The following is a 24,557-nucleotide window of genomic DNA, read 5'->3' as shown; positions in this document are numbered from 1 at the left end:
AAGTCCCAAAGAGTGATACAGTTTGAGATACTGATATTTTAAAGCACCCAGTGTACAGTCTCTTGAGACTGGAACTTAATGCCACTTTATTGGACACACCTCCTAGTCATCCTTTTCTCCTTTTTGTTCTTCAAGTCCTTTGAAAGTTACTGAAAGCAACTTTTGTCTGAGTTGTGAACCTGAGATGTTCTTAACCTTTTTTTTTTCCTCCCTTCTGCTTACTCATATTATGAGCTTTCATGTACATACCTGGAAGAAGGACTACTACGTTCAAGATAAAACTTCCAGTAAAGATACAGCAGGAAGAATGTTCTGTATGACAAATTTGGAACATCAATAATTTCAGAATAACTTTTGCATGTTTGTAGTTTTCTTGGCTTATTTGTTTTCTAGGCAACTACTGAGGAGACAGGCTTTCAGAGAAATACAGATGTGGGAAGAAATTAATGTAATGTGGTCTGCTGTCTGTAGTATAATTACAAGCAATTTAAGTTCAGAGCTTTAGTAATTGGTAATAGCTGAAGCTGAAGTTTCAGGTTGATCTTGATCCTTTAAAGTTTACAAACAAAACATACTTGTTTCCTTAATTTGAGACCAGTACAGTTCTTTCTATGTGTTTCTGAATTAAAATATGGTAAGTGCATGACATAAAAAGGTGTTCAATTAGATATAGTTAGGGATAATAAAAGCAACTGCAAAATTACATGGAGGAGATTTGTCTTCTCTGATTTTTTTTTTTCTAGCTAGACCTGTGTATTACCCAAGTAATATACGTTGCTTTCATATTCCTCTTTGTTATCTGTACCTGATATAATGACTCTCAGAAGTCCTGTTTTGGTTTGTGTTTTTTTAATCCTTCCTCTTGATATGATGTGATGTGTAAAGGTTTTAAGATGGAGACTTTTATATTTACATTCACTGTAGGGCCTTTCAGCCGCAGTGTAACAGTCGGCACCTTTCAAAATGGTTATTTTGGTGAAAATTAATCTCAGTTCTTCAGGTAGAAAGAATGCAGCTAGAATACCTCACACTGTAAAATTTACTTTTTGCACCACTGTTAAGTGTTGGAACTGTTATGTACTCTTAAATACCTGTATATTAAAAATAATTGAGGAAAACACATGTTATACAGACGCAATGCAGCTTCAGGCATTACTATGAAGGAAATGTCTGTGCAGTCAGAGCCATAGGCATGGAATGTGCCCCTCCTTTCCTGTGCCACAGAACCACATTTTTGCAGGGTTTTCTTCCTCAGTTCTCCCAGAAGCACAAGTAAATTTAGTACTACAGTGCATTTTTTAGTTGAGCTTGGTAGGAAAGCAGTTGCAACACTACTTTTTCTATTCATTCCCTTTGCACCAGACTCGCTGTCTTTGCTCCATGTTTCTGTGAGATGCCAAATGTTTTTGGATGCTTCTTCAATATTTGAAATCATACCTGTGGGTATGAGTGGGGTTTCCTGAGATGCTGAGGAGATGGTTTGCTGCTGTCATGGGGTGATCCCTTTCTCACTGGCCTCTTGAAGGCTTATTCACCTCACTAAACTGTTAGCAGCAAGAAGCCATAATTATTTGACTCTCTGGATAACTGAATTGGTTTCTATGTTCTTGCCACCTTCGAAAGCTGTTCTTTAGCTAGATCAATTTGCTTCTCTGAGTGCTCAAATAAATAGATGAACATTGGTGGTACAAAGGAGTTTGTAAAAACAGATCACAGGACTTATTTTGGGACAAGGCAAGAAGACAGTCCTTTTGGTGGCAGCAGCACCATAGTATTAGTATTATAGCAATTATGAAACACTTCCAGCTCTTCCTTATTTTAAAAGATGAGATTGCTGGGTTAACATCCTGGGATGCATCTAACCGAAGAATTTAATGAGCAATTGGAACCAATGATACCAAGTATCTACTGGTCCAAAGGAGAAGCCAGTTAGATTTTTTTAAACACTGAAGGGTTTGTAAGCTCAGAACTATGATGTTTGCAATCCTGATCGATCATCGAGCATTGTATCTTCAAGATTATTTCTGAGGTGGCTGATTGAATCTTAGACTGTGTTCCTTGATGTGCTGATACAGGTATTGGTGCAAAATGAATTTTGACTGGTAGAAGGTATCAGAGTAGTTTTGTTGTTTGTTAGAAAGTAGAGCTGTGTAATGAAAAATAAAAGCTCAGCTGAACTCAGAACATGAGCTTTACTCAAACTCAGAACTCAACAAAACTAGACAAGTCTTTTGTCTGATATCATTCCAGGTAGTACAAGCAGGATCCATGAATGACTTGCATGTTATTGTGAATATGAGTTACAGGGTTTTGAGAGAATTGGAAATGTATCTAGTTTGAATCAGCTTAACTGTGTTAATATTTCTGTAGCTATGGGCTAGTGGTAAGAAGCCCCTCTAGCTGCCTGTAGGTAGAGGTCAGTGGGTCAAGACAAAGCCATTTGCTTAGTTGCCAGCAGAAAGGTTTCCTGAAGCAGCAAGAACTGCAGCAGAAGGCATGATACCAGGAATGGGGCTCTTTGGACTCTTGACTGTTCCTAGAGCAGAACCAAAGAGCTCTCTTTTCCCAAATGTGACATCTCACTTACTTTTTTGCCCAACATAGGGGTTCATGTGTGGGACATTTATGTTGTTTTCTGAGGAAGCAAGGATGCTCTCAGGAATCCAGAATATAAATGCATTATATACAATATATATATATATCTGTATGTATGTATGTTCATATATATAAAGCACCTATCACCATGTTGATAAACATTCTTTGGAACCACTTCTGATACATTACAGGAGGAACACACCTTGGTCCTTCTCTAACTCTTTCTATTAATATAATAGCTATTAAAAGTAGCTGCTGGAACCTTTTGCTTTTTGGTGTGATTAGCAACGAAGTTGTCTTTGAGTGGGAATGTATTGTGGAGGTCTTCTGTTACTTCCCTACACCCTCCTTCCAAATTTGCTTGAAGTTTTTAGCTAAAAATAGCTTTTAATATGTACTTCACTGTTTCATTTTTATTGTTCCAGATCAGTAAACTTTAACCTGTTAATGAGTGTAGAGGAAGGGTGGGTCTCTCTGCTGCAAGGAGTTCACAGGTGAACTTCAAATAAATGATGTATAGGAAGGAGAAAGGGCGAAGTATGTGGTTTCATAGCATCTTGCTCACCAGCATGTTTTTCCTGCAGGCAGACAGTATGGCTGTTGATTGCAGGAGTGAGCTGTCAGGGTGCCTGGCAAATACAGCTGTATTTCTGTAAAATTAAAAAGAGGAAAAGAAAAAAGGGGAAGGGGAGGAAAGCTAACTGACATTTTAATGCCTCTTTTATTGTTAGATGTACCCTAGTTAATTAATGAGCATGTCTCAGTTGAGCTGACAGTGATGTGGCAGGAGCCCCTGCAGTCTGTGTGCACACACTCCAGACCATATATAGGCACCCACAGAGCACAAGGTTGGGCTTTTCAACCAGAGTTAGTTCCGACGTGCCAGGAACCGGAAGAGTGGTTTGAGGGCATCTGAAGTCACTGCGTGTAACTTCTTTGAAATAAAACAAACTTCAGAATGTCTCACTCTGGAAAATGTAGAAAAGTAGAATTTCTGTCTGTATCTGATGAGTGTCATGCCTTGAGACAAATTAGATTGTGAAAGAAAAGCAAAAGTATGAAAACAAGGGAGATGTAGCATAACTGACACCATTCTGTACGTTGCTACCTCTGTGCTTGTGTAATCTGAAAACTGCAAATACTGTAATAACTGAGCACAGGCATTTGTTGCTAGACCAATTATTTTAATCCCTATCAGAAGAATTAGGCGTTATTATGCCCAATATCCATGCTTATCACATGCTACAAGCCTGTTCTTTTATCTTTTGCTGAGCTTCTCAGTCTGAATTTTTACTTTAAATGACATATTTCACTTTCTAAAATCAAAAAGTTTATAGCTGATGTGATGAATAGGATTTGGCTTCAGTTTAATTGAGAAAGTAAATCTCACCAGCTCTTACCTCCTGATTCAGACCTCCGTTTAGGTGAGAATTGATGACTTTGACTGGTGTATATGTGAAAATTGGATAAAGAGAACACCTGCAGTGGGGAATGCTTCCCATCTCAATGTTTCAGAAGTCTTCTTTTTTTCTTTTTTTGTAATTTCCTCTCAACCTTCTGTATGATTTGTCCAGATTAATGCTCAAACCTGCATGAAGTCACATTTCATGAAAATGTATTTAGCTTGGGTTTGTCCATTCAAGGAATTAAATGTAGTACATGTGCAAGTCCTTACATAGGCTTGTGGTAAAAGCTGTTTGTAAGACCTGCTTTTTGTGAACCATTGATGATCAGATGTTCTGGATTAATGAACTCTGAAGTTGTTAGTTTCTTGCAAGCCACTCTGCAGACATTTAACTGAAAACAGCAGCTGTAAATCTAATCTTGGAAACTGTGTCAGTAAATCACTGTCTTAAACTTTAGGTGATATTTTGGGAGTAACTGGAGTATTAAGTGTAGAAACTTCAGGTGTTTTCTGCCTTGGCTTTTGAGTTTTCTGAAGGAATACTCAGCTGTAACCTAATTTATTGTTGCTTATACGTGTATAAGGTTCTTGTACTGTGTGTGAAGGTGCAGTTCTCTTCAGTGAAAAAGATTCTGTCACTTAGACTTCTAAAATGTTATATTGTTTGTGTTTTGACTTCTTCAAATCAGTTCTGATCCATTTGTAAAAGTCTCACTGTATGGAATCACCAGCATTGGTTTCAACTGTAATGCATCTAACTGAAGTGTTTTCTTAGACAGTTTTCAGCAAAAATAACTTCCTATCTCAACTAGACTATATTGCTGTTGAGCCTTTTGTCTGTTGCTTTGTATTACAGGGAATGTTCTTTGTGCTACATGTGCATTGTAATTTTCTTTTTTAATTTGCCCATAAACACCACATTTTATATGGACTATCCCCTTGTTTAACTTGTGCTTCCTCAAGAGGTAGCTGAGCCAGTAGCTTTTACTGCCAAAAGGGGGAGATCTTAGTCTCATTGAGGCTCATGAAAGTGTGTTCATTTATCCTTCAGTATCAATCTGGTTTTGAGAAACAGAGAAACCTGTCTTAGAGCATTTATTTCTAGAAAAACTCGGTGTTGCTAAAGAAGCTGTAAGTGTTTTTCAGTTCTTAAGTGAGACTACTGGATCTAATTCTTTTCTATGGCCTTCTTTTATGTTTAGTTGGGAAAATATGACTTTTTCAGATACTTGTCTCCACAGATAAATTAATTTGGTTTAACTGCTGAAGAAAAGTGGATTAGTTTTAAGTGGGCCTCAGAAAGGCAGGTTAGCAAAACGCAGAATGTCTTAGGTGAGTGGCTCTGAAATTCTGGAGACACATTAATCTTTTTGCTTCTGTAAACATGAACATACTATATAGTTCTTGATGAGATGTTCATTTCAAATTTGCATGATTCTGTTTAACTATGCTATAGGAAGTGACATCTATGATGAATTATTGCAGTGAAAAAATTCTCATGGAGGAACTGAATTTACTAGTAAAATGTTCATTAAAACCAAATGTTTAGGTTGGTCTGTTACTATTCAGTACGTCTGAATGGGTATTACTCATACTATAGCTAATGTGACTGATAAGAATAGTTATTGCTGATAGAAAAAAGAACAAAACAGTTTTACATTAGCAAAACAAGTGAAAATGAGGTATTATTCCAGTTTTAGTCCAGACAGATATTGCCAGTTTAAAGCACATGGTCATTCAGAGTACGGTTTGGGCAATGAAGGTTTGCATAGTTTTGCTCATTTAGCTGCTGTTCAGCCCCAAACTGATGGATCTTTTGTTTCAGAACTCAAATGTCTCTAAGTCTTGTTTCTCTGTTTGCCTAAAGCTAACCTGGCCTTGGTGGGGGTTTGCAGTCCTGGTCATGGCCTGAAGTCGAGGAACCAAGAAATGGTGTCCCATCAACTTTGAGCTGGGAGTCAGCCTGATAGTCAGGCTGAAAGCTTTTAAGTGTGAGACCTAAATTCCAGTCTGATCCCAGTCTTTGATCATTTGCTAAAATGTCCTGGTAATAGGGCCTTGGAGGCTGTCTTTCCCTTCTCCTTCATGAGTGCTTTAATTGTACTGTTAGGTTAGCTACATTTCATGTCCTTCAGATTTCTTTGGGTTGAGCACTGAGCTGTGTACAGAGTTTCCTGACTTCAGCAGGAGGGGCAGGGAGTATGTCCTCACTTGGGAAAAGTGGGCAGGTTGGTGGTTGGGGTAATGTCTCTAATGCAGATGAGTTTACGTTCCTGTGGGTCAAAGGAGACGATCCAACTCATGTTTGCTTCTTAGCTGGGATGGTGCTTTAATAAGCTGCAATAGAAAAAGATGCTCTTGCCTCTCTGTGTCTCTATTGAGAAGAGTAAATTTTGTGGCATTTATCTCAGTGTAATGTAAATTTACTTTTTTTGTGTTTCTGTGTAAAGAAAAGTTCTGATTTAGGTATTTGAGGCAGCAGATAAAAGCTGTCTGCAATCTCAAGTGTAGTACTCCGTTTAGAAAGCTGGGAGCAGCCAGCCTTTCCATTTCCATCAGCCAGCTCAGAATGGCTGTGTGCTGACTGTTGGAGCAGAAAGCTGCCGGGGCTGGTCGGTGGGATCTCACTGGGGGTTTGGTCACTGCTAAGGAGGCAGCTGAGCAGTCGCAGGGCACTCTGAGCATAAACCATCTCTGCTGGAGACCAGCCCTCTGATACTTGGGCCCTGTCAAGAACCAGGGCTCTGTACACTGACTGTAAAACCTATTTACAACTCAGTTGAAGAGCTCTAGTGTGCTCAGTTCTTTGGTAGTTTCAAATATATAAAAATGTGTAAACATCAGGCATTCTTTGGTTATTTTTAGGTATTTGTTAATGGAATATGTGCTTCTCAAACACCGTCATTTCAAACAGGAAGGCCAGAGTGCAGACACTGAATCTGCCAGGTCTCTGTTCCACAGAAACGCAACTGAAGGTGTTAGAAATGGGAGCCCTGGGTCAGGTAGTGTCCTGTATTGGAACAGCAACATTGTATCAAGAATGCACAAGAGCTTTCAACTTCTCCTGAAGTTAGATAACTGTAAAGTGTGGAGGATAGGAACTTCTGTCAGGTTAAGTTATGAAGCCAACATTTATTTATTTTTGTAATTGATGCCCCTGACAATTTAAGGCAGAAAGAATGATGACTGTAAGTGAGTATGCTGAGTGACATTCTAGGGAATAGTTGAAAAGTTTTAAGGTTGTTTCACATTAAAAAACAAGCATATTAATGCTCCTTTTGCAAGCACATTATGTCTACACCTGTGCAGTGAACCAGTTCAGGGAACCGCTCTGGAAAAAAAAATATATATAGATAGATAGCCTTTCTAGTTTAGCTCACTGTGCAGTTGTACAAGTGCTGGGGCAGGCAGGAGGAGGGAGAAGGCCAGAGCAGGGGCATGTACTTTTAGAGGTAGTACTGACTGATGCTGTGTTTTGTCTGCTAGAAGTTAGAGCTGAATGCAATTGCTCAAGGACTTGCACTAAGGGTGCAAGTCTCGGTGTTTTTTTAAACTTTATCTGCTGATACTGTGGTACTAGGAGGCCTTACAGGTAAATGCAGGTGAAATTATATGCTTTAGTGTCTAAGCAAGTGTTTTTCAGCTTACGTAATCTGTTGATGGAAGTCTTGCTGTGGGTCTTTTGCAAAATTTAGAACCATAGGATGTCTGGTAAAATTAGAGGAGAAACTTTGAAGATGGAATGTGTCTTCATCATGGGTTTGGGTTCTCTTGGAATCTGTGTTGATTCCTAGACAACCATGGACTCAAACTTGAAATAGATTGTGAATCGATCTTATTTGTTATATTAATCTTTCTTTTTGGCAGTAATACAAAACACAAGTCACTCAATTTATCTGTCTGCTTCCATCCTATATAATCTCCTTGATTCTCTTTGAAGAGGTGGAACTTTGTATTCTGTGTTTTTAACAAAGACACAGTAGTTTAAATAATGTGAGCCAATATATGAAGCCATGGGAGTTGTACAATTTCATGTCTGAGTATTAAAGCTATACAATGCATCACTGGTTTGAATAGGAATGAATATAAGTATATACAACCACATAATTGTTTTTGTATTTAAGGTGCGTATAGCAGCAAAATTCATAATTCATGCTCCTCCTGGGGAATTCAATGAGGTGTTCAATGGTGAGTATCTGTCTGCTCGCTCTGTCCTTTCATTTAAGGCATTAATATACAGCATTATATTGTCAATTATTCTCCTGAATTTCACGTAGCTTATATTTTAGCAGCTCACTTGCTGTAAGAGCTGGTTTTGTAGCTTGGAATAATAAGCTTTGCAGTCACAAGACAGCTTGGAGTTTCAATGCAAAAGGGGTAAACTACCACTTTGTGGTATAAGAATGAGCTTGCTTTCTGTTTTTAATCAGTTATGAATTAACAGTTGCTAGGGTTTTTGTTTAGAAGACACGTGCTTTTTTCTTTTTTTTTAGTCTTTGATAGACAATGACATTTTTCAACAGAAATGAAATGAGCCGAAATTAAAATGGTTTTTTTTTTAAGAAGGACTATCATTACAAATACTTAACCTTACATATACGAAGAACTATTGCTTAATGCCAGTTATGAAAAGAATATTAATCTTCTCCAAATGTTTTAACTCTGAATTCTGGGCACACTTTGTTTTACTGAATGTATTGCTTAGCTGAAAGGAAACTTGAAGTTAGCTTCTCTCAGCTCCTGTTGCCTGAACTTTACCTAAGATGTTATATTTCTTTAAAATTTGTTGTGTTTATCTTGCATCAAGTTATGTGGGCATATATGTCACCTACATTTTGTAGCTGAACTTACAACTAACTTGGGTGCTGTTTAAGTAAAGACATGGTTTTAGTATACTGAACTTTTAGTCAGTGTCAGGGTGGAGAGAGCTTAAGTTTGTTCAAGAATGTAATATCTTTAGAAGTACATTGTTCTTCAGTTAAACTGTGACCAGCTGATTATTTTAAACTAAGCTTGTACTGCATTTGTGAAATGAACTGTTGGTGAGCGGCTCATTAACCCAGCTCCCTGAAGGTTAATACAATTTCCTATAGCAGTACTGCTATGAACTTCATTGTTGAGTTAGTTCACAGTTGCAACTGCCTGCTCAGTAATGGAGTATAACATGTTTGAAAACACATAACAAAACATTTGATCATAAATGTGTGACCAGTGCTCAATGAGATTCAGGCTGACATCTTAAAAAGTGGGAAAGAAAGCTTTAAATCCCAATTCTGTAAATTGTGATTTTGTTTGTTTGATTTGGCTGGGGGTTTGTGGGGTTGTGGTGGTTTTGATTTTTGTTTTTGTGGGGGTTTTTTGTTGTTTGTTTTTGTGCTTTTGTTTTGGTGGTGGTTTCTTTCTTTTTTTTTTTTTTTTTTTTGGCCTGGGTTGTTTTGTTGTTTTGTGGTTTGGTTTTTGTTGTTTGGGTTTTTTTAAGAAAAAGCACTTCAAACATATTCCATTGTTGTGGGTTTTTTCACTTGCATGATATCTTGGGAATCTTTAGAAGAGTGTAAAATGTTATAGTGAAACTAATGATCAGTCCATTAAATTGTTAATAAAATAGTGCCCACTAGGTCAATTATTAACATAAACAACAATTTACTGTGTAGTAAATATTAATTCATTCTGAGGAGCATATTTACTTTATTCATATGTTTCGTGTATGATGGTAGAAGAAACAGTATTGTGATATATTGTGCTCTGACTACTAAGTGTCATTGAGGAACAAGAGCAAAAATAGTAAGTCTTAAAAAAATTAGTACAGGACATACCATATTAATGTTGTCAAAATACAGTAACCACTACCATCAATATAGTGTGATGGATTTTATATTTTACATCTTAAAAGTGAACTCATTTGAATCCTGTGCTGTTCTCATTCAGAACCTCTCTAAAATCTAGTTTTACGGTTTTCTGCAGCTGTCACACAGGCTGTAGAATATGGCTTTTATCTGCTTACCAGATTGTGCTGAAAGGGATCCCTTTCCATACTACTCTTCTCATTTTGTTCAGTCAAAGTTATGAAATGTGAAGCAATAACTTTCCTACCTAGTAATCTGTACAGGTATCGGGTGGTTTGGGTTTTGGTTTTGTAGAGTCTGTTGACATTTATTCTGTAACTGAAACACATTTCTGAGTTAATGGTACTTTTATGTTGTAAATCTCCTTTCAGATGTTCGATTGTTGCTTAATAATGACAATCTTCTCAGGGAAGGAGCAGCCCAGTAAGTACCAGATGCCACATATTCAGTTGCATAAAACCAAGATGTTTTTCAGTAAGACTTTCACTGTCAGTAAAGTGATTCATTTAAAAAGAAGTGTGCCTGGCAAGTAAAACCCTATTATGTGTTATGTGCTTCTTTGATCAAGATTAAATTCTTGGCAGAGGAGAGATCTCTATTGTATCCTAAAGATCAGAGCAACTGTTTTGGAAATGGGTGAGCTGGATTTTAGAACTAGTCTCCACCTCTTTGGATTTCATTTTCTGTTTCTTGGTAGATGTTACAGGCACTGAACATCTGTAAGATACTGCTTCCTTGGACCCCACTTTTATAACAAACCATTACATCTACTGTATTTTATGCCAAAATTAGTTTCATCTGTAAGAATGGAGATGTCTGGCTTAGTAGGTTGGATCCCTGTGGAATTTAAACTTTATCTGCTCCTTCAGTTTCTATGGGTGACTGTAAAGCTTATGTGATTGTTTATAACAGGTTACTTTTGAACTTAAATCATTGTATAGTGGTGGTTGGAATCTAAACAAGGTGATTCCAAGGATTTGAGCCTGCTAGATAATAAAGCACTGATATAATTTTTGATGCATCATTGCCCAGATTATTAGCTATTATTTAAATCTTACAGCTACTAAGGAAAAAAACTGTACTTAATGCAGGCTTTTAGTGGTGGTTTTGTTTCTTTTCTCTTGCAGTGCATTTGCACAGTACAACTTGGACCAGTTTACTCCGGTAAAAATTGATGGTTACGATGAACAGGTATGAATACAATGAAATACTTGCAATATTCCTTGAACTGTTAAAGGTGTTCTGGTATTGGAAGACATTTTGGCAAGAAAACAAAATGTATCTTCCCTGCTAGATATAGAGATCATGGCCTTCCAGTAGTACCAGTTCCAAAAGTTAGTCATTTGGGCATCTAAAGAACTTGAAATTTCATTCTGTGTTGTTGCCCTGAATTAAGTCAGACTTGATTTGGAGCTGTAGAAACAAAATGCTCCATCTTCAGTACTAGAAGACATGAATTTCTATATCACCTTGTTCATCGAAGTATGAGAATAAGTATGAGAGTAAGATTCAGGATTTTTTTCTGAGTTGGTGTGTCATGTTAGTCTTGTCCTCTCTTGCTATATGCATATTCTGTTTAAAATGCAATTCTTTGGATATAAGTAAGTTCCAGTTAAATGTGGGATATAATTAGATTTGACATGTTGTTTTTGTTCTCTTTATTCAATAGCAAATGTTGTTAACTAAGATTTTATAATACAGGTTTTGATAACAGAACATGGTGATATGGGTAATGGGAAATTTTTGGATCCCAAGAACAAGATTTCTTTTAAATTTGATCACTTAAGAAAGGAGGCTACTGATCCTAGACCCCATGAAGTTGAAAATGCCATAGAATCCTGGAGAAATTCAGTTGAAACAGCAATGAAAGCCTATGTGAAAGAGCACTACCCAAATGGTGTCTGCACAGTAAGTACTAAGTTAGATAACCACTGTATCACTAAAAAAAATTGTAAGCCAGGAAGATGGGCAGTTTCAGCTGTAAAGAATTTAGTCCTGTCAAGGGTTCATATAGGGAAATGAAGAAAGCTTCAGAAGTTTAATATGGCAGCTATTGGATTACTAGTGAGTGGTTACTGCAGGTCAAAATACAGACTTAACTCTTAGTTCTGAAGAATTTTTATTTAAGTTCCTTTAGTATTAAGACCTTCTGTAGAGTACTGCAGGTTGATCCTGGCTACCTGACTGGTTACTTAAAATCATAAGATACAAATGTCTGTCTTGGTTTGATTCATTTACAAAACTGTCAGTAAAACAGTTTTCTCTCCATCATATCTCCTATATACAAAGTAATATGTTCTTACCACCAGAGTCAGTATGTTCTGATGGTTTTTTAAAATAAAACCTCTGAATCTGGACCAAAATAACACTCGTTTGCTGTTAGGAGCCTTGTAACTATTTAAAGTTCAGCAAGCTGATCTAATATAGCTGTCCTGTGCTTGGTATTAACCTGATTGGAAAAAAATAATTAGCAAAAAGTATAACCAAACAAAAACAAACAAAAAACTTGGTTACTAAGTTAACAAGTTGAATTGGATTCCCAGACAGTCAGATGAGTTCCAGCTTCTGTGAAGGAAAACAGACTGTGTGTTCATTGAGGTCAGTTGTAGTAGTATTTGATTTTAGGAGATAAAGCAGAACAGAGGACTGAAACCACCCTTTTAATCACCTTTTCACTAATATGTAATGGCTTAAATCATCATTTAGTTGTAGAATAATTGGTATCTGAAACCCAGATGGTAATATTGTCACAGCAGTCACTGCAATAGACTTAAGAGTTCATGTAGTTGCAGAAAAATGAGTTTGCAGTATACAAAATTTCAGTTAAGATGCTTGACCTTCAGATTTTTCTAATCTTAAATTTTTCTACATTGTAATATACACTTTTATGTTTCATGTACTGAATATTATGTATGAACCATAATGGCTATAAAATCTAATTTTACTGTTTATGTAATGAAAGTAGAACTAGATATCGCTAAGCAGTTTAAGCAAGACAGATACTGAAACTTCAACTCTGTTTTTTTATGTGTTGTTTTAGTTTTATCTTTTTTTAATTATTATTTTCATTTCTAATTAAGGTGTATGGTAAAACAATTGATGGACAGCAGACTATTATTGCATGCATAGAGAGCCATCAGTTCCAAGCAAAAAATTTTTGGTAAGTTTCTTTATGGATACAAATTCAGTAAAATACAGCAAACTGACTAATTGCACTGGCGCCATTACATTGATAATCCTTAGTTCAGGGAAGGAGATGCAGGCACATGGTGCATGTGACATTTTCTCCTTCCACCCACCCCAAGTTTTTCTGCCAAAACTAGGTAGAAATCTGTTCCTTTGTGGTAAGTAAAATGGCAGACTGCACATCTGCGTCTCCTTTGCAGAGCTTTGGGATCATTGTAAGATTCCTTATGACTCTCCCAGTGTATCACACTGCACCATTACATGTGCCTCTGTTCCCTGCTTGTGCTGCTTCCTTTGTGACTGACAGAATAGAAATAGCTCCTCCTAGTTTGCATGTAGGACCTGGATCATTGATTTTTGGGAGAGGTAAATAAAGGTGATCTTAGATGAAATGAACCCCAATAAGCTGCCTATTTATTTATTTATCCCCTATACGTGGCTACCTGTCCCTTCAAATCCCTAACATTCTGTGATTCTGTGATAAGCTTTTGTATAACTAATGGGTCAGTCTTAAGGCTGCCAGTAATATTAGTGTCATTGAGTTGGGTGACTCTTTCAGTTTCCTTAAAGATGCTGACAAACTTCTCAGTTGCCTTAGTCTGAATTTTCAATGGTAATCTATAATTTGGATATTGTTATAATTGAGTTAATGTTGTTAGCATCTAGGATGTGTCAATATAGATCCATTAGCAGCTGTTAATCTTTGTCTTTCCCATTGTTGAATGCACTGGAATCTACACCTAGCATTTGTAGGATTGGAACTCATAGTATCAACTTTATTTCTTTCTTGAAGCGCAGAGGAGAAATCAGGAGACAGACACAATGCATTCTTAATATAGCTCTAATGTACTAACCTTCTAATCCACTAACTTCATAACTAAATAAAAAATGTCTAGTCTACAGGAAAGAAATCAGGTGAAACTGCAATCTCCCCATACTGTTTTCCAGATGTTTGAAACTCCCTTTAGGCAATTTGGCAAGGATATTGAGTTGTGGAAGGAAATAATTGTCCTGGAACAGAAATGCTAGAAGAGCTGAAAGGCCTAGTTATGGTTCAGCATAGCGGAAAGTCTTGCTGCTTTAATGTTCCTTCCACTCAAGTTTTTCATAGCCTGATGTGAAGTGTGACTTCAGCTGATCCAGCAAGTCATCCAGGTCCCAGAAACAATATATTGACTATATATGCCTAATTAACAATGAAGGAGGGAAAGAACATTGGAGGCTTTAGGTATTTTCAGAAGTCCTGTTGTTAAAAGGTCCTTACTAATAAATCTCCTTGGTCCACATCCAAAACTGCAGGTAAATATTTTGGAAAACTGTTCTCTTCTTGACTGATTACAGGGCTGAATCTTTAGGAAAAGATTCTGTGCATGTGTAGTAGCACAGCATATTTCATTCTCTGTTTTCCTTTGACTACCAGTTGTATGTTTTGTTTTTTCCTTAACTAGTGAGGTGACATGTGATTTCTATTTCTTTTTTTTTAAGGAATGGCCGTTGGAGGTCAGAATGGAAGTTTACAATCACTCCTTCAACCACTCAAGTGGCTGGCATCTTGAAAATTCAGGTATGCTTATCTCAGACTGTGTCCTAATCAGTAAAGTCTCCAGTTATCATCAAGGGAGACTCAGGCCAGTGTGTTAAATATTGTAAGAGAATTTAGGGACCCAATAAGCGAAGCAGAGATGCTCATTCAGTTGAGTGTTAGCTACTTAATTGCATATTTACCTAATCCTTACAAACACAAAACGTGTTCAGTGTAATGATTCAGAAGACTCCAGGTATATTCAGCCTGTTTGGTTTCCTGAATTTGGAGTGGCACAAGCCTTTCCTGAGGGTAGACCCTTTCTGAAGTAGAACTTTTTTTAAAAATTATAATAACAGGGGTTTTTTTCATGTTACTCACCCTATTGTTCAGACAGATGAGAATCTTTGGTTTCAGTCATTCCACTATCTGTAGCTTTTGAATCCAGGTCTACTTCATTCAGAATTTGTCCATCCTGTTGGGTTTAGGGTATTCAGAAAGGAGATACTGTCCAAGCAGGAACGCAGAAATCTTGAGACCAAAGAAAATCTGACTGTCATGTGGTAGGCAGGGGAACTTGACTTCCTGGACTGGTTCCCTGGAATGTGTACACATATTTTGCAGGAGTTTATTAAACTAACGCTGGGATCAGGGACTACAATCTTAGTGCAGTCTGGCTTTCAGTGTAGTATATCGTGGCGGTTTTGGTTGTTGGTGTTTTTGTTTGTTTTTTTTTTTTACAAGACATAGAGTTAAGTTCCCTTTTCCTGTTCTTTTTGTGCCCCATGGGTTCTGCACTTCCTTATTACTCATTGACTTCAGAAGGAAGATGCAATGGAATGGTTTTTTTAGCCATAGCCTAAGGCTTGGGTTGTTTTAGGATGTGGGAGCTATGTTTAGATCCCACCCCTCAAGCAGGGGGCCTGAATCTGATTTCCCATTCTGGGGCAATTCTATAACAACTGGAATGATACTCAAAATGTAGACAACCATTGTTATGTTGTCAGATCAAGATGGTTGTGGTAAGCACCCTAAATAACTTCTGAGCTTCTCAAGAGTTAGGGAGAATCTAAGTAAACTATCACTTAAATTTAGCTTGCAGCAAAACAGGCATTTTCTCTGCAGCATGCACTTTTTGTTAAATATCTTAAGAGATTGTCCAAAACAAGGAGGCAGATGTCTACCTAATTCTGGGAAAGGTTAGCTCAGTAGCCTAGAAAATAGTCTGAAAGGGAATTTAGTGAGGTTTTAATTGGCATCTCAAGTTGGGCACTGGCTGATTTTGTATTTATTACTATTTTGCATAAATAATCAAGACATTATTTACATTAATTAAATTCTGTGTTTTGGGGAGTGATGAGAAGTTTCCCTTTTTTTTGCTTGGATATGAACTACTTGTTTCACCAAGGAATTTTGAACTCTGAAGAAATTGTACACAATTTCTAAAAGATTTGAAACAACGTAGGTGGGAGTGTTTCCCCTACGCTCCTCCAAAAAACAAAAATAGCTACTTTATTTTTTTTTTTAAGGAGCAAAATCATTTTCTAGGATATGAACTCATTACAACATTAGTGAAATTTCAGAGTGCTGAAATTTCAGTGTTATTTGCAGAATCCTTATGACAGCGATATGGCCATTGCCCTGTATCTGATAAGACCTTTTATGAATATGCTGGAGAGAATTCCAGCATCACCTGCTGTCTTCAGGTGTTTTCAGTATTTTTAAGTTAACTTGCACGATTTCTTCCTTTTTTAAAAATTCTATTAATAAATTCTAATATAGGAGTTTCTTAACTGTCTTAATATCTTCCATTGTTTAATTTTCTTTTAATTATATGAAAAGGGGAAACTGCAACAGCAGACTTTTACTACAACTAAGTCTCTGTGATGTTTGACATTTTCCAACTGTGTATGGACAACTGATAAGGGTACTGGTTACTAATTTTATCTCTTAGATAATTTGTTACTCTCATCCCTCCTTAGTTAACCTTTCCAAGAGGTTCTGTTCATAAACATCATCCTTCTTGTAGTCTTCTGAACCCAGCCCTAGCATTCTAGAAGGATGTCAGCAGTGAGGTATAGTACAGAACAGTTACTTATCCTATTTTGTATCAGATATAACACATCACAGAATTAGATTTGACTCTTCATTCCCGTTAAGTTTTTAGGCCTGAGTGTTTGCCAAGAATGTGACTCAGTGCAACAGATGTTTGTGCTGACATTGACTTCGGAGCTTGGGAGGTTTGGGCAGTGGATTGTGATGGAGAAGGGGGGAGATTTATACTTCTCTGGGTTCTGCTGTTTTGTTGGGAGAGCTCAGAATTTTGCACAGAGTCAGCACTTCTCATCTTTCAGGAACTGGATTGAAAACGGCTGACAGAAGTCTCACCCAGCAACGTCTGATTTGAAAAGCAGCTTATTTTACAGTTAGGATGATACTTTTTGTTGAAAAACGAGTATTTGACAATAAGGAAAATAATCTACCTGAACCATAGGAAATAATGTTTTTCTTATATAGGAAACTATTCCTTTGCTTAGGTATAGCTGTCTTACTCTGTGACACTTTCTCTCTATTGCTTATAAAACTGAAGGTCTCTTGCACACCTCATGATCATAATGTGTGTGAAATTGTAGTATTGTGCCTTAATCTCCAAATTAAAATGCTGTCTTGCTTTATAAGGTGAAACACAAATGCTTCAATTCATTGTAACATCAGCTACATTTACTGTTTATCAAAATTGTAAAAGGTCTTTAGATACCTGTTTGAATGTCAATGAGCTGCCTAACTCTTCTGTATCAGTTATTATGAATGAGTACATGTAAGTTTATATATGCTTCCTATTTTTTAAGTTTTCCAACAGTTGCATTAGGACATAAATGTCTTCAGATCCATCTCAACTTAATTTGTAACTACTGAGGTTGGCTTCGGTAGAGTTTTACTGGTCTCTTCCTCCTGCAAAATAACCAAGGAAGCTGTTCTATAGATACAACATTTTAAGAGTAACTATATTTAATTCTGCTTTGCTATCTCACCTTGGCAAACTTTATCCCAAATAGCTCCTTTGTCTAGATAAATACCAGCTTTTGTTATGAGCCATATCTAATAGCAGAAAATACCAAAACTAGGCAGATCGAGGAAGGGAAGCTTAATGGTGCACTCGCCCTAGAAAGCAGCTTGGGTAAAGCAGAAAGGCAAGCTCCCAGTATCCTGAAGCCTTGCCAAAACTATTCTCGTTTTAAATGTATGTTCACCATTTCAAGAGTTTCTAGTAAGGTCACATACATAGTATGTCCTCGTCATCTTCATGATGTCAATCAAAACCTAAACTTCTTTGCATGAAATACTGTTTAAGGCACATCAACACAAAAATGTCTCCAGAGCAGCTTCTTTACTATTGCCCCTCAAAATTATTTAAATTCTTCAACATTTCGGATTTTCTATTTTTTTTGTTCTTCTGTAACATTTTATGTGTATTCTTGTTTGATTTATAAAGGTTTGTTATTATGATAAATACTACAATACTTTGATTTTCCTGTATGTTGTTGGTCTGTAACATTTAATATGATATTCTTTGTTTAATTTTTTGTAGGTTCACTATTATGAAGATGGTAATGTTCAGCTGGTGAGCCATAAAGACATACAAGATTCTCTAACAGTGTCTGTAAGTGAACTTTAAAGACCTTAGTGTGTATATTGAAGTAACTTTTTAATCTAAAAAGAGAAGCAAACTTAAAAAAAAACTCAGAAGCTTGGAGGCTAGTTTGCTCTTCTGCCTGAATGGGAATTAATGTTCTAACGTATGTTTTTTTATGTAACATTTATTTACTTCTACCTATCATGTAGTTACTGACTTTAAAGAAAAAAAATGGGTGTTTCCAGGTGGCACGTATAAGCTAAGTTAACTTTGAATGTGAAGCTTTAATTAGATTGCTGTCAGTCTTTCTACCCTTCTGTTCTATTTAAACTTTGGTCTGCAGAGTGACCTAGACAATTAATTTTTTAATAGGAAGGAGGTTTGAATCATAATAACCCACTTAAGAAATACAAGCTCTAGGAGGTTGCCTCCTTTGCTCACTAGAAGACCAGTATGCTAAAAATAGTAAACAAGTGCTACCAGTTGAGAAGCAGTAGTGAGAATTCTGTCTTCACTTCCTCTCTGTCTGTAACTGGTGCTGTCAGTCTCTTGCTTTTCTCTACAAAAAGCCCTTTCAGAGATGCTTCAGCTTGTGAAGCATAAGGCACTAAACATAAAGCATAATTTTTTTTTCTATTTCTTTCCAAATTGATCATTATAGTAATAAGGAGGAGGTAGTAGAAATAAAAATTGTTTGGAAATAGTTTCAGATGTAAGATTTGGTAATGTTGAAACATTAACAACTACTACTTTCGAAATAATGCTTCTCTTGCCTAAACAGTAAGATGTTCTGTTGGAGCATTCTTTAATAAAACTTAAGTCAGCATGGTTAAACTAGCAAAGGGAAATTGTAAAAGTGAACAATAGAAGTATTTTAATGATAATGACTAGAAGTGACCAATTTGGTGCAGAAGCTCAGTTCATCAATGAAGAACATTGTGTGTTCATATAGAGCAATACTTGTTGGCTTTGGAGTTACAGTAGCACCATAAAGAATGGGGGAGGGAGTGTTGCCAACTGATAAGGCTTCTGGAGCTGTAGATATAAAATTACTTTTGACCCCCTAAGCAAAGGGATCTGTTTAGTCTTTCACTCAACTAAGAGTTGCTTCAGGGAAGATTATGTGGAAGAAATGCTCCTTTCAGTAGCTTTTGCTTCACTTTCTATTGGGGAAAAAACTTAATGCTGTTCTGCGATTTGGTAAAGCAGCAGAAGACTAATGAGTAGAAAAAGATCTTTTACATTACTTTCCTACTAGTAAAAAGCAAGTATGTTGCTGGTTACCAATTTTTAGCCTTGGTTTTGAGCTTCATAGAGGGCAGAGGCTGTACAGGTTCTTAGTTCATGCAGAAGGAACAGTAGGTAGAGTAAAAGGAGCCACAATGATCCCTCTTCGTTGTTTGGCAGAGAAATAATTTTATACTATCCATGAGCATAACTGAAATAAATGACTGAAGAGTCCTCTTGTTGCCAGAGCTATGAATAATTTTGCTGAATGTTACATTCCTATCCCTAATTTCTCTCTGAGACAAATAAGACCTCGCACCTCTGAATTCTTTCTTTCACTAGCAGAGCCCTTGAAATCATTGCTTCAGTTCACTGAAAAGTCAGAACCTTTTCATTTGTTCTACTTGGTCTCTGCCTCCTCCTTCATCTCTCATCTTCCACAGCTGGTCGCTGTAGCTTCACGGAAACTTTGGACCAGTTGTAGTTGAAGCTGCAGTAGCTTTCTCCCAGTCTCTGAGGGATCATGTGGGGCAAGAACACTCTTATCTTTCAACAGCTTCAGCAAAAGCACCCTTAGGAATGTCTCTAGCACCACGTTGGGAGTTTCAAAATTCATGAGCCCTCACTTCCTTCTTGAGACTTCTTGGAAGCACTTCAGCTAACTTGTTTCCAGATTGACTGACAGGTCATTTTTTATTTTTAAAACACACACATATTTAAGGTTGAGGCCCATAGCCAAGAAACTGTTCATCAGTCATGAGGAAATTTGGGCATTGTGGTACATTGCACCTTCATTTTTGCAAGATGTATTTGGGGATGTTTTTAGACGATCAGATATGTAAAGTCTAGTGTTTGGCTCAACTTAGTCTTCAGATTCAGAATGTTTAGAGGTGAACAAATTTGTTTTGGTGTTTTGGTTGTATTTTGCATGCTTCTCGGTTAGCTGCTGTTCTTTAAGTTTTCCTGAATTTGTACTGGAAATTTAATGTTGATAACATCTGTATTCCACATGGTTTTAGAGACTTGTGTGTGTGCATTGTCATATTTCCAAATGCTGTTCTGTTCCATATGTATTTTTATCATACCATAGAATTTTAAATCAGAATATTTTAATGAGCTCCATGGTAATCTTTATGCTTGTTGCAGCTGGACTGTTTTTCATTTTAATATAATAATAAAGTGTCATATGCCTTTTGAATGTATGTTTTGTTCAGGTTTGGTTTAGCTGCAAAAGGGTCATGTGTTCTCGTGGAGTCTACCTGACGTCTCCTGTAATTATAGGAAAAAACATAGCCCAACTGGTCTTAGAATCATACTCTGTGTCAGTCAGACCTAATTCAAATTCTCTTTCCCTAGAATGAAGCCCAGACAGCGAAGGAATTTGTAAAAATTGTAGAGGCTGCAGAAAATGAATATCAGGTATGTTGGAAACAAGCACTATATCCTACATGTGTAACATTAACATATTCTTAACCAAAGCTAGTATTCTATAATTAGTGAGCTTGTGATATTAAGATAATGCACTTCCATATAAATATAAATACATTATGTGCTGCTATTAACCTATTAAATGTATCCTTCTTTTCCTTACCTTCTGGTGATTGCACTCACCTATTTAACATTCTATTACAAGTCATTTTTTGAGAGCAGAAAAGTCTCTAGTGATCAAATATCATCAATTCTGATCTCTTTCAGTATTAGTGCATTCCCTAAGTGGACTTTTTGTACAGATTCTGTTCAGAAGCTACTCTGTTAGACAGCTTTGCTGAATATGACTACAAGCATTATCTGTTTCAATTAGTCATTTAAAGTTAGGAAAGGATAACTGTTTTATATCCTCTGTAGAAGTAGATTCATGTTCATTTATGTCTTGAACTTCAGGTAAATTTCAGACACTGTGTTCTGTTTTTTGAAAAATGATCTTTAATAAAAATTTACTATGTATATGTTATATGCATTATATTTGAGTTTATATAATGTTGTGGAAGACTTTGGTGTCTGAAATTAATGATATATGATGTATAAGCTAACTCTGATCAGCATCTTATCCATGCTGCTGCTGAACCACGCTGTGGTTTGCTGAAACACCTCGGCTACAGCCAGATTTATTGCATCTGTCTCACTAATTTTCTTCATGTAGTTTCAATCAAGACCTATCAGCTTTCCTTCATAAAATATTATTTTAATTTAGTGTGGTTTAATTTAGCCTGTTTAAGGGGTAACAGACTACTCAGTCGTTGAACTTCTTGGATGACATTCTAGTTCTGTTCTTCATATGTGTTTGTTTTGTATGACTTTGTTTAACAGACTGCTATCAGTGAGAATTATCAGACTATGTCGGACACTACTTTCAAAGCCTTGCGTCGACAGTTGCCAGTTACCCGCACCAAGATTGACTGGAACAAGATCCTTAGCTATAAGATTGGAAAAGAGATGCAGAATGCTTAAAGTGAACATTGCATGACTGGATCATTTTAGTGTCCGTGTATACAAATAAAAATTATTACAAAAAGTATTTGGAACTGTCAAATCACCCAGTCAGCATGGGCTTTTGCCATTGAAATCACTGTAAGTAGTTTGGTTAGAGCACAAAGCTTAGCTAAATGACTTTTTTCCTTCTTCTTCCTTTTCAGAGGGTTGCAACTTCAGTATAGCTGATTATCTTCCTTTAGAATTTCTGTTGTACCTTTATTTTTTTATAATGAAGAGACCATGCCTTTAGTTTTCAATTACACGTCAAGAACAGTTTGAAAAATATTTTTGCATATGATGACCCTTTCTCTTGCTTTCATGTGAAATGGACAACTTCCAAAATTTGCTGGATTCTTTGTAGAGATCAGTAATGTGCATTTCTAGGTCAAGGTCAACATGGAGTTAGCCATAGGTGCTCTTTTGAAATCATCTATCCTTTCATTGTGTGTAAAGCTGGGAAAAGCATTTTCTATATCATTTAAACCTTTAAGAACACTTATTAGCTAGCTCCATGGTAACTAATTTTTTAAAAAAGAAGAGGCCAAGGTCTAACCCTGTTTTAACATTTTGAAATTAAATAAAAGTACTTATTCAGAAATGCATTTAATGCTTTGTTCCTGAAAATTACTGAAATGAGCTCAAACTCAATTTGCCCTTGAGGTTTTTTGGTTTTTTTATCATCAAGCTTCAAATGTATTATAACAAGGCATATTGTAATATATATAATCCTGTACTCATTACTATGTCTGTCAGTTTATTTTTTTTCTTGGATTGAAATGTACTAAAATTCAATGTGACATTAAAATGCAAATTTTCTATTTATTTGAGTATCAGATTGCTTTCTGATATAGCCTGGTTTCAATGTTTCTCTATATTTTTAAAATACTGCTTAAAACAGCCACAAACTGGTGGCCTGCTGGCTATTCTCAGTATATTTGCAGATTGTTGTAATATAATCATCCATTGTTTCCATCTGCATTTAAGAAACAGCTACATATGGAAGTCTACTTAAAACAGGTATCTTTCAGCTTCGTTTTGGCTACAGAGGATGGAAGAAATGACAAGACCAAAAATAGCACATTTGTCTGGAGAATACTTGCCCTATCTGATGTATCTTGTACTGAAAATAGACACCAGGTATCTAAAAACACAAACTTCATTACAAATGCTGTATAACATTTCTGTGAAATGCATTGATGTCATTTTGAATCAGATGAAAACCTGTTTTAAAATATACTGCCTAATAATGTGCTCATGATGGAAAAGTAAACCAGTAAAGCTAACACAAAGGCTTTATATCTTTGTTTACAGCCTGATCCAATTAATTACTTTGAACTGTTAAGTTACAGCATAGCAAGAGAAAGAGCTTAGGCTTGTACGGAGTATAAAAATGTACAGATAAAGCAGTTTACTACTTGAGTTGTAATAGCAGTACCCCTGCGTTCTGTGCTTCAGTGCTCTTAGAAAGGGGTATAGAATTAACTGTATTTCTTAAATTGCTGCTACTTTACAGTACTAAACTGTATAGTAGAAGAGTAGGATTTGATCTACCGCAGTCTTCCGGGAGAGTTCCCTCTTCATCTTTGTAGATCAGCTATTGAACCACATTGTTCTTTAAAAGAAGGCTTATATAATAGCTGGATGTGAGCTAATAACAGATGCTGAGACCATGTCAGTCTTAACTAAGATCTAAATACAAACCTTGTTTGAAAAATTTCTTTCAACATATTTAAGAACAAGCTAAAAATAAAAGACAGTGAATGGACAGTTAGGAGAACTGTTAATGGGCAACAACAGTGCAAATAGCTTTTCTAGCTGTTAGAATATCGTGTATGACCGGAATCAGCACTGGCTAAAAGTCAGAATGCTATTTTTCTTACCTGAAATAAAAAGCTAGTTTTAAATATATTCATAATAAAGAGGTATTTTACTGTGAAGTACTCTATTACTGTGTTTCTGCTTATTCAGTCCTGTGATAGTCTTAATTCCTTATCTTCAAAGAATAGCATCCTACAGGTTCAGTTCTACCAGTAGGTGAACATAACGAGATTTGTATTACTTTTATTTTTTCCTGTTGTGTTAATTTTCATTCTGTGGGATAACTTTACACCTTGAACATCGAATTAAGTTATAGCTTCAATAAAGCAATTTATAAGTAAATCAGCTATTCTGTTACTTTTTCGAACTAGTATGCTGTATCCTATTTAGGGGTAACAGCTCCCCAGATGAAGCTGACCTGAGTTTCAGCTGCGGCACATGGCACACCTGGAGTTCTTGATTTCTCTCAGAATTTTGGATGTCACTTGCACTTTTTTGTTTCTACCCCTTTTAAGTTGGAGAACTTTAGAACTTGCTTGGTAGGCTTTAGGGTATTTTGTGTAGGTAAAGCACTTTCTCTGAGAAATTCTGCTGTGGCAATTGTCTTAATGTGAATTACTATTTGTTTATACTCTATTTTTAAATATAAAGACAAGCTTTGTATTGTGAAATGTTGATGTATTAGACATTATGGCTTGTAATATGGACTTGTAAAATGGTTGTGTTTATGAAGTGTATTACATCTTATGCAGCTTAGTGCCCCTTTATATGAAGGAATTTTTAACTTATGCAAGTAAGCGATTATTCTTCCTGAACATCTGCAACAGGAGTGACAGCTCTGATTTCAGGTTC

At 36.3% G+C, this 24,557-nt stretch overlaps 1 protein-coding gene across 2 annotated transcripts in view; it reads left to right on the top strand.

Annotated features, from left to right (window-relative positions):
* Positions 1-22,709, top strand: part of CAPZA2 (capping actin protein of muscle Z-line subunit alpha 2) — a gene marked incomplete at its 5' end in the record, with an annotated part of 30,039 nt that extends 7,330 nt beyond the window's left edge. The window contains 9 exons of one of the 2 annotated variants that reach the window (XM_080349950.1): positions 8,125-8,188; positions 10,218-10,269; positions 10,974-11,037; positions 11,548-11,754; positions 12,927-13,006; positions 14,518-14,596; positions 18,144-18,215; positions 20,772-20,834; positions 21,723-22,709. In XM_080349950.1, the coding sequence (XP_080206076.1) occupies positions 8,125-8,188; positions 10,218-10,269; positions 10,974-11,037; positions 11,548-11,754; positions 12,927-13,006; positions 14,518-14,596; positions 18,144-18,215; positions 20,772-20,834; positions 21,723-21,863 (822 nt within the window). In that variant the 3' untranslated portion in view covers positions 21,864-22,709. Of the gene's footprint in view, positions 1-8,079; positions 8,189-10,217; positions 10,270-10,973; positions 11,038-11,547; positions 11,755-12,926; positions 13,007-14,517; positions 14,597-18,143; positions 18,216-20,771; positions 20,835-21,722 lie in introns of those variants that run through there. The other variant, XM_080349949.1, reaches the window with a different exon arrangement.
* Positions 22,710-24,557: the final 1,848 nt, after the last annotated feature.

The sequence above is a fragment of the Nesoenas mayeri genome (assembly GCF_963082525.1).
Source record: "Nesoenas mayeri genome assembly, chromosome: 1".
In the NCBI taxonomy this organism is placed as follows: domain Eukaryota; kingdom Metazoa; phylum Chordata; class Aves; order Columbiformes; family Columbidae; genus Nesoenas; species Nesoenas mayeri.
The sequence above is the reverse complement of the archived record's forward strand: the minus strand, read 5'-3'. Positions and strand labels throughout refer to the sequence as shown.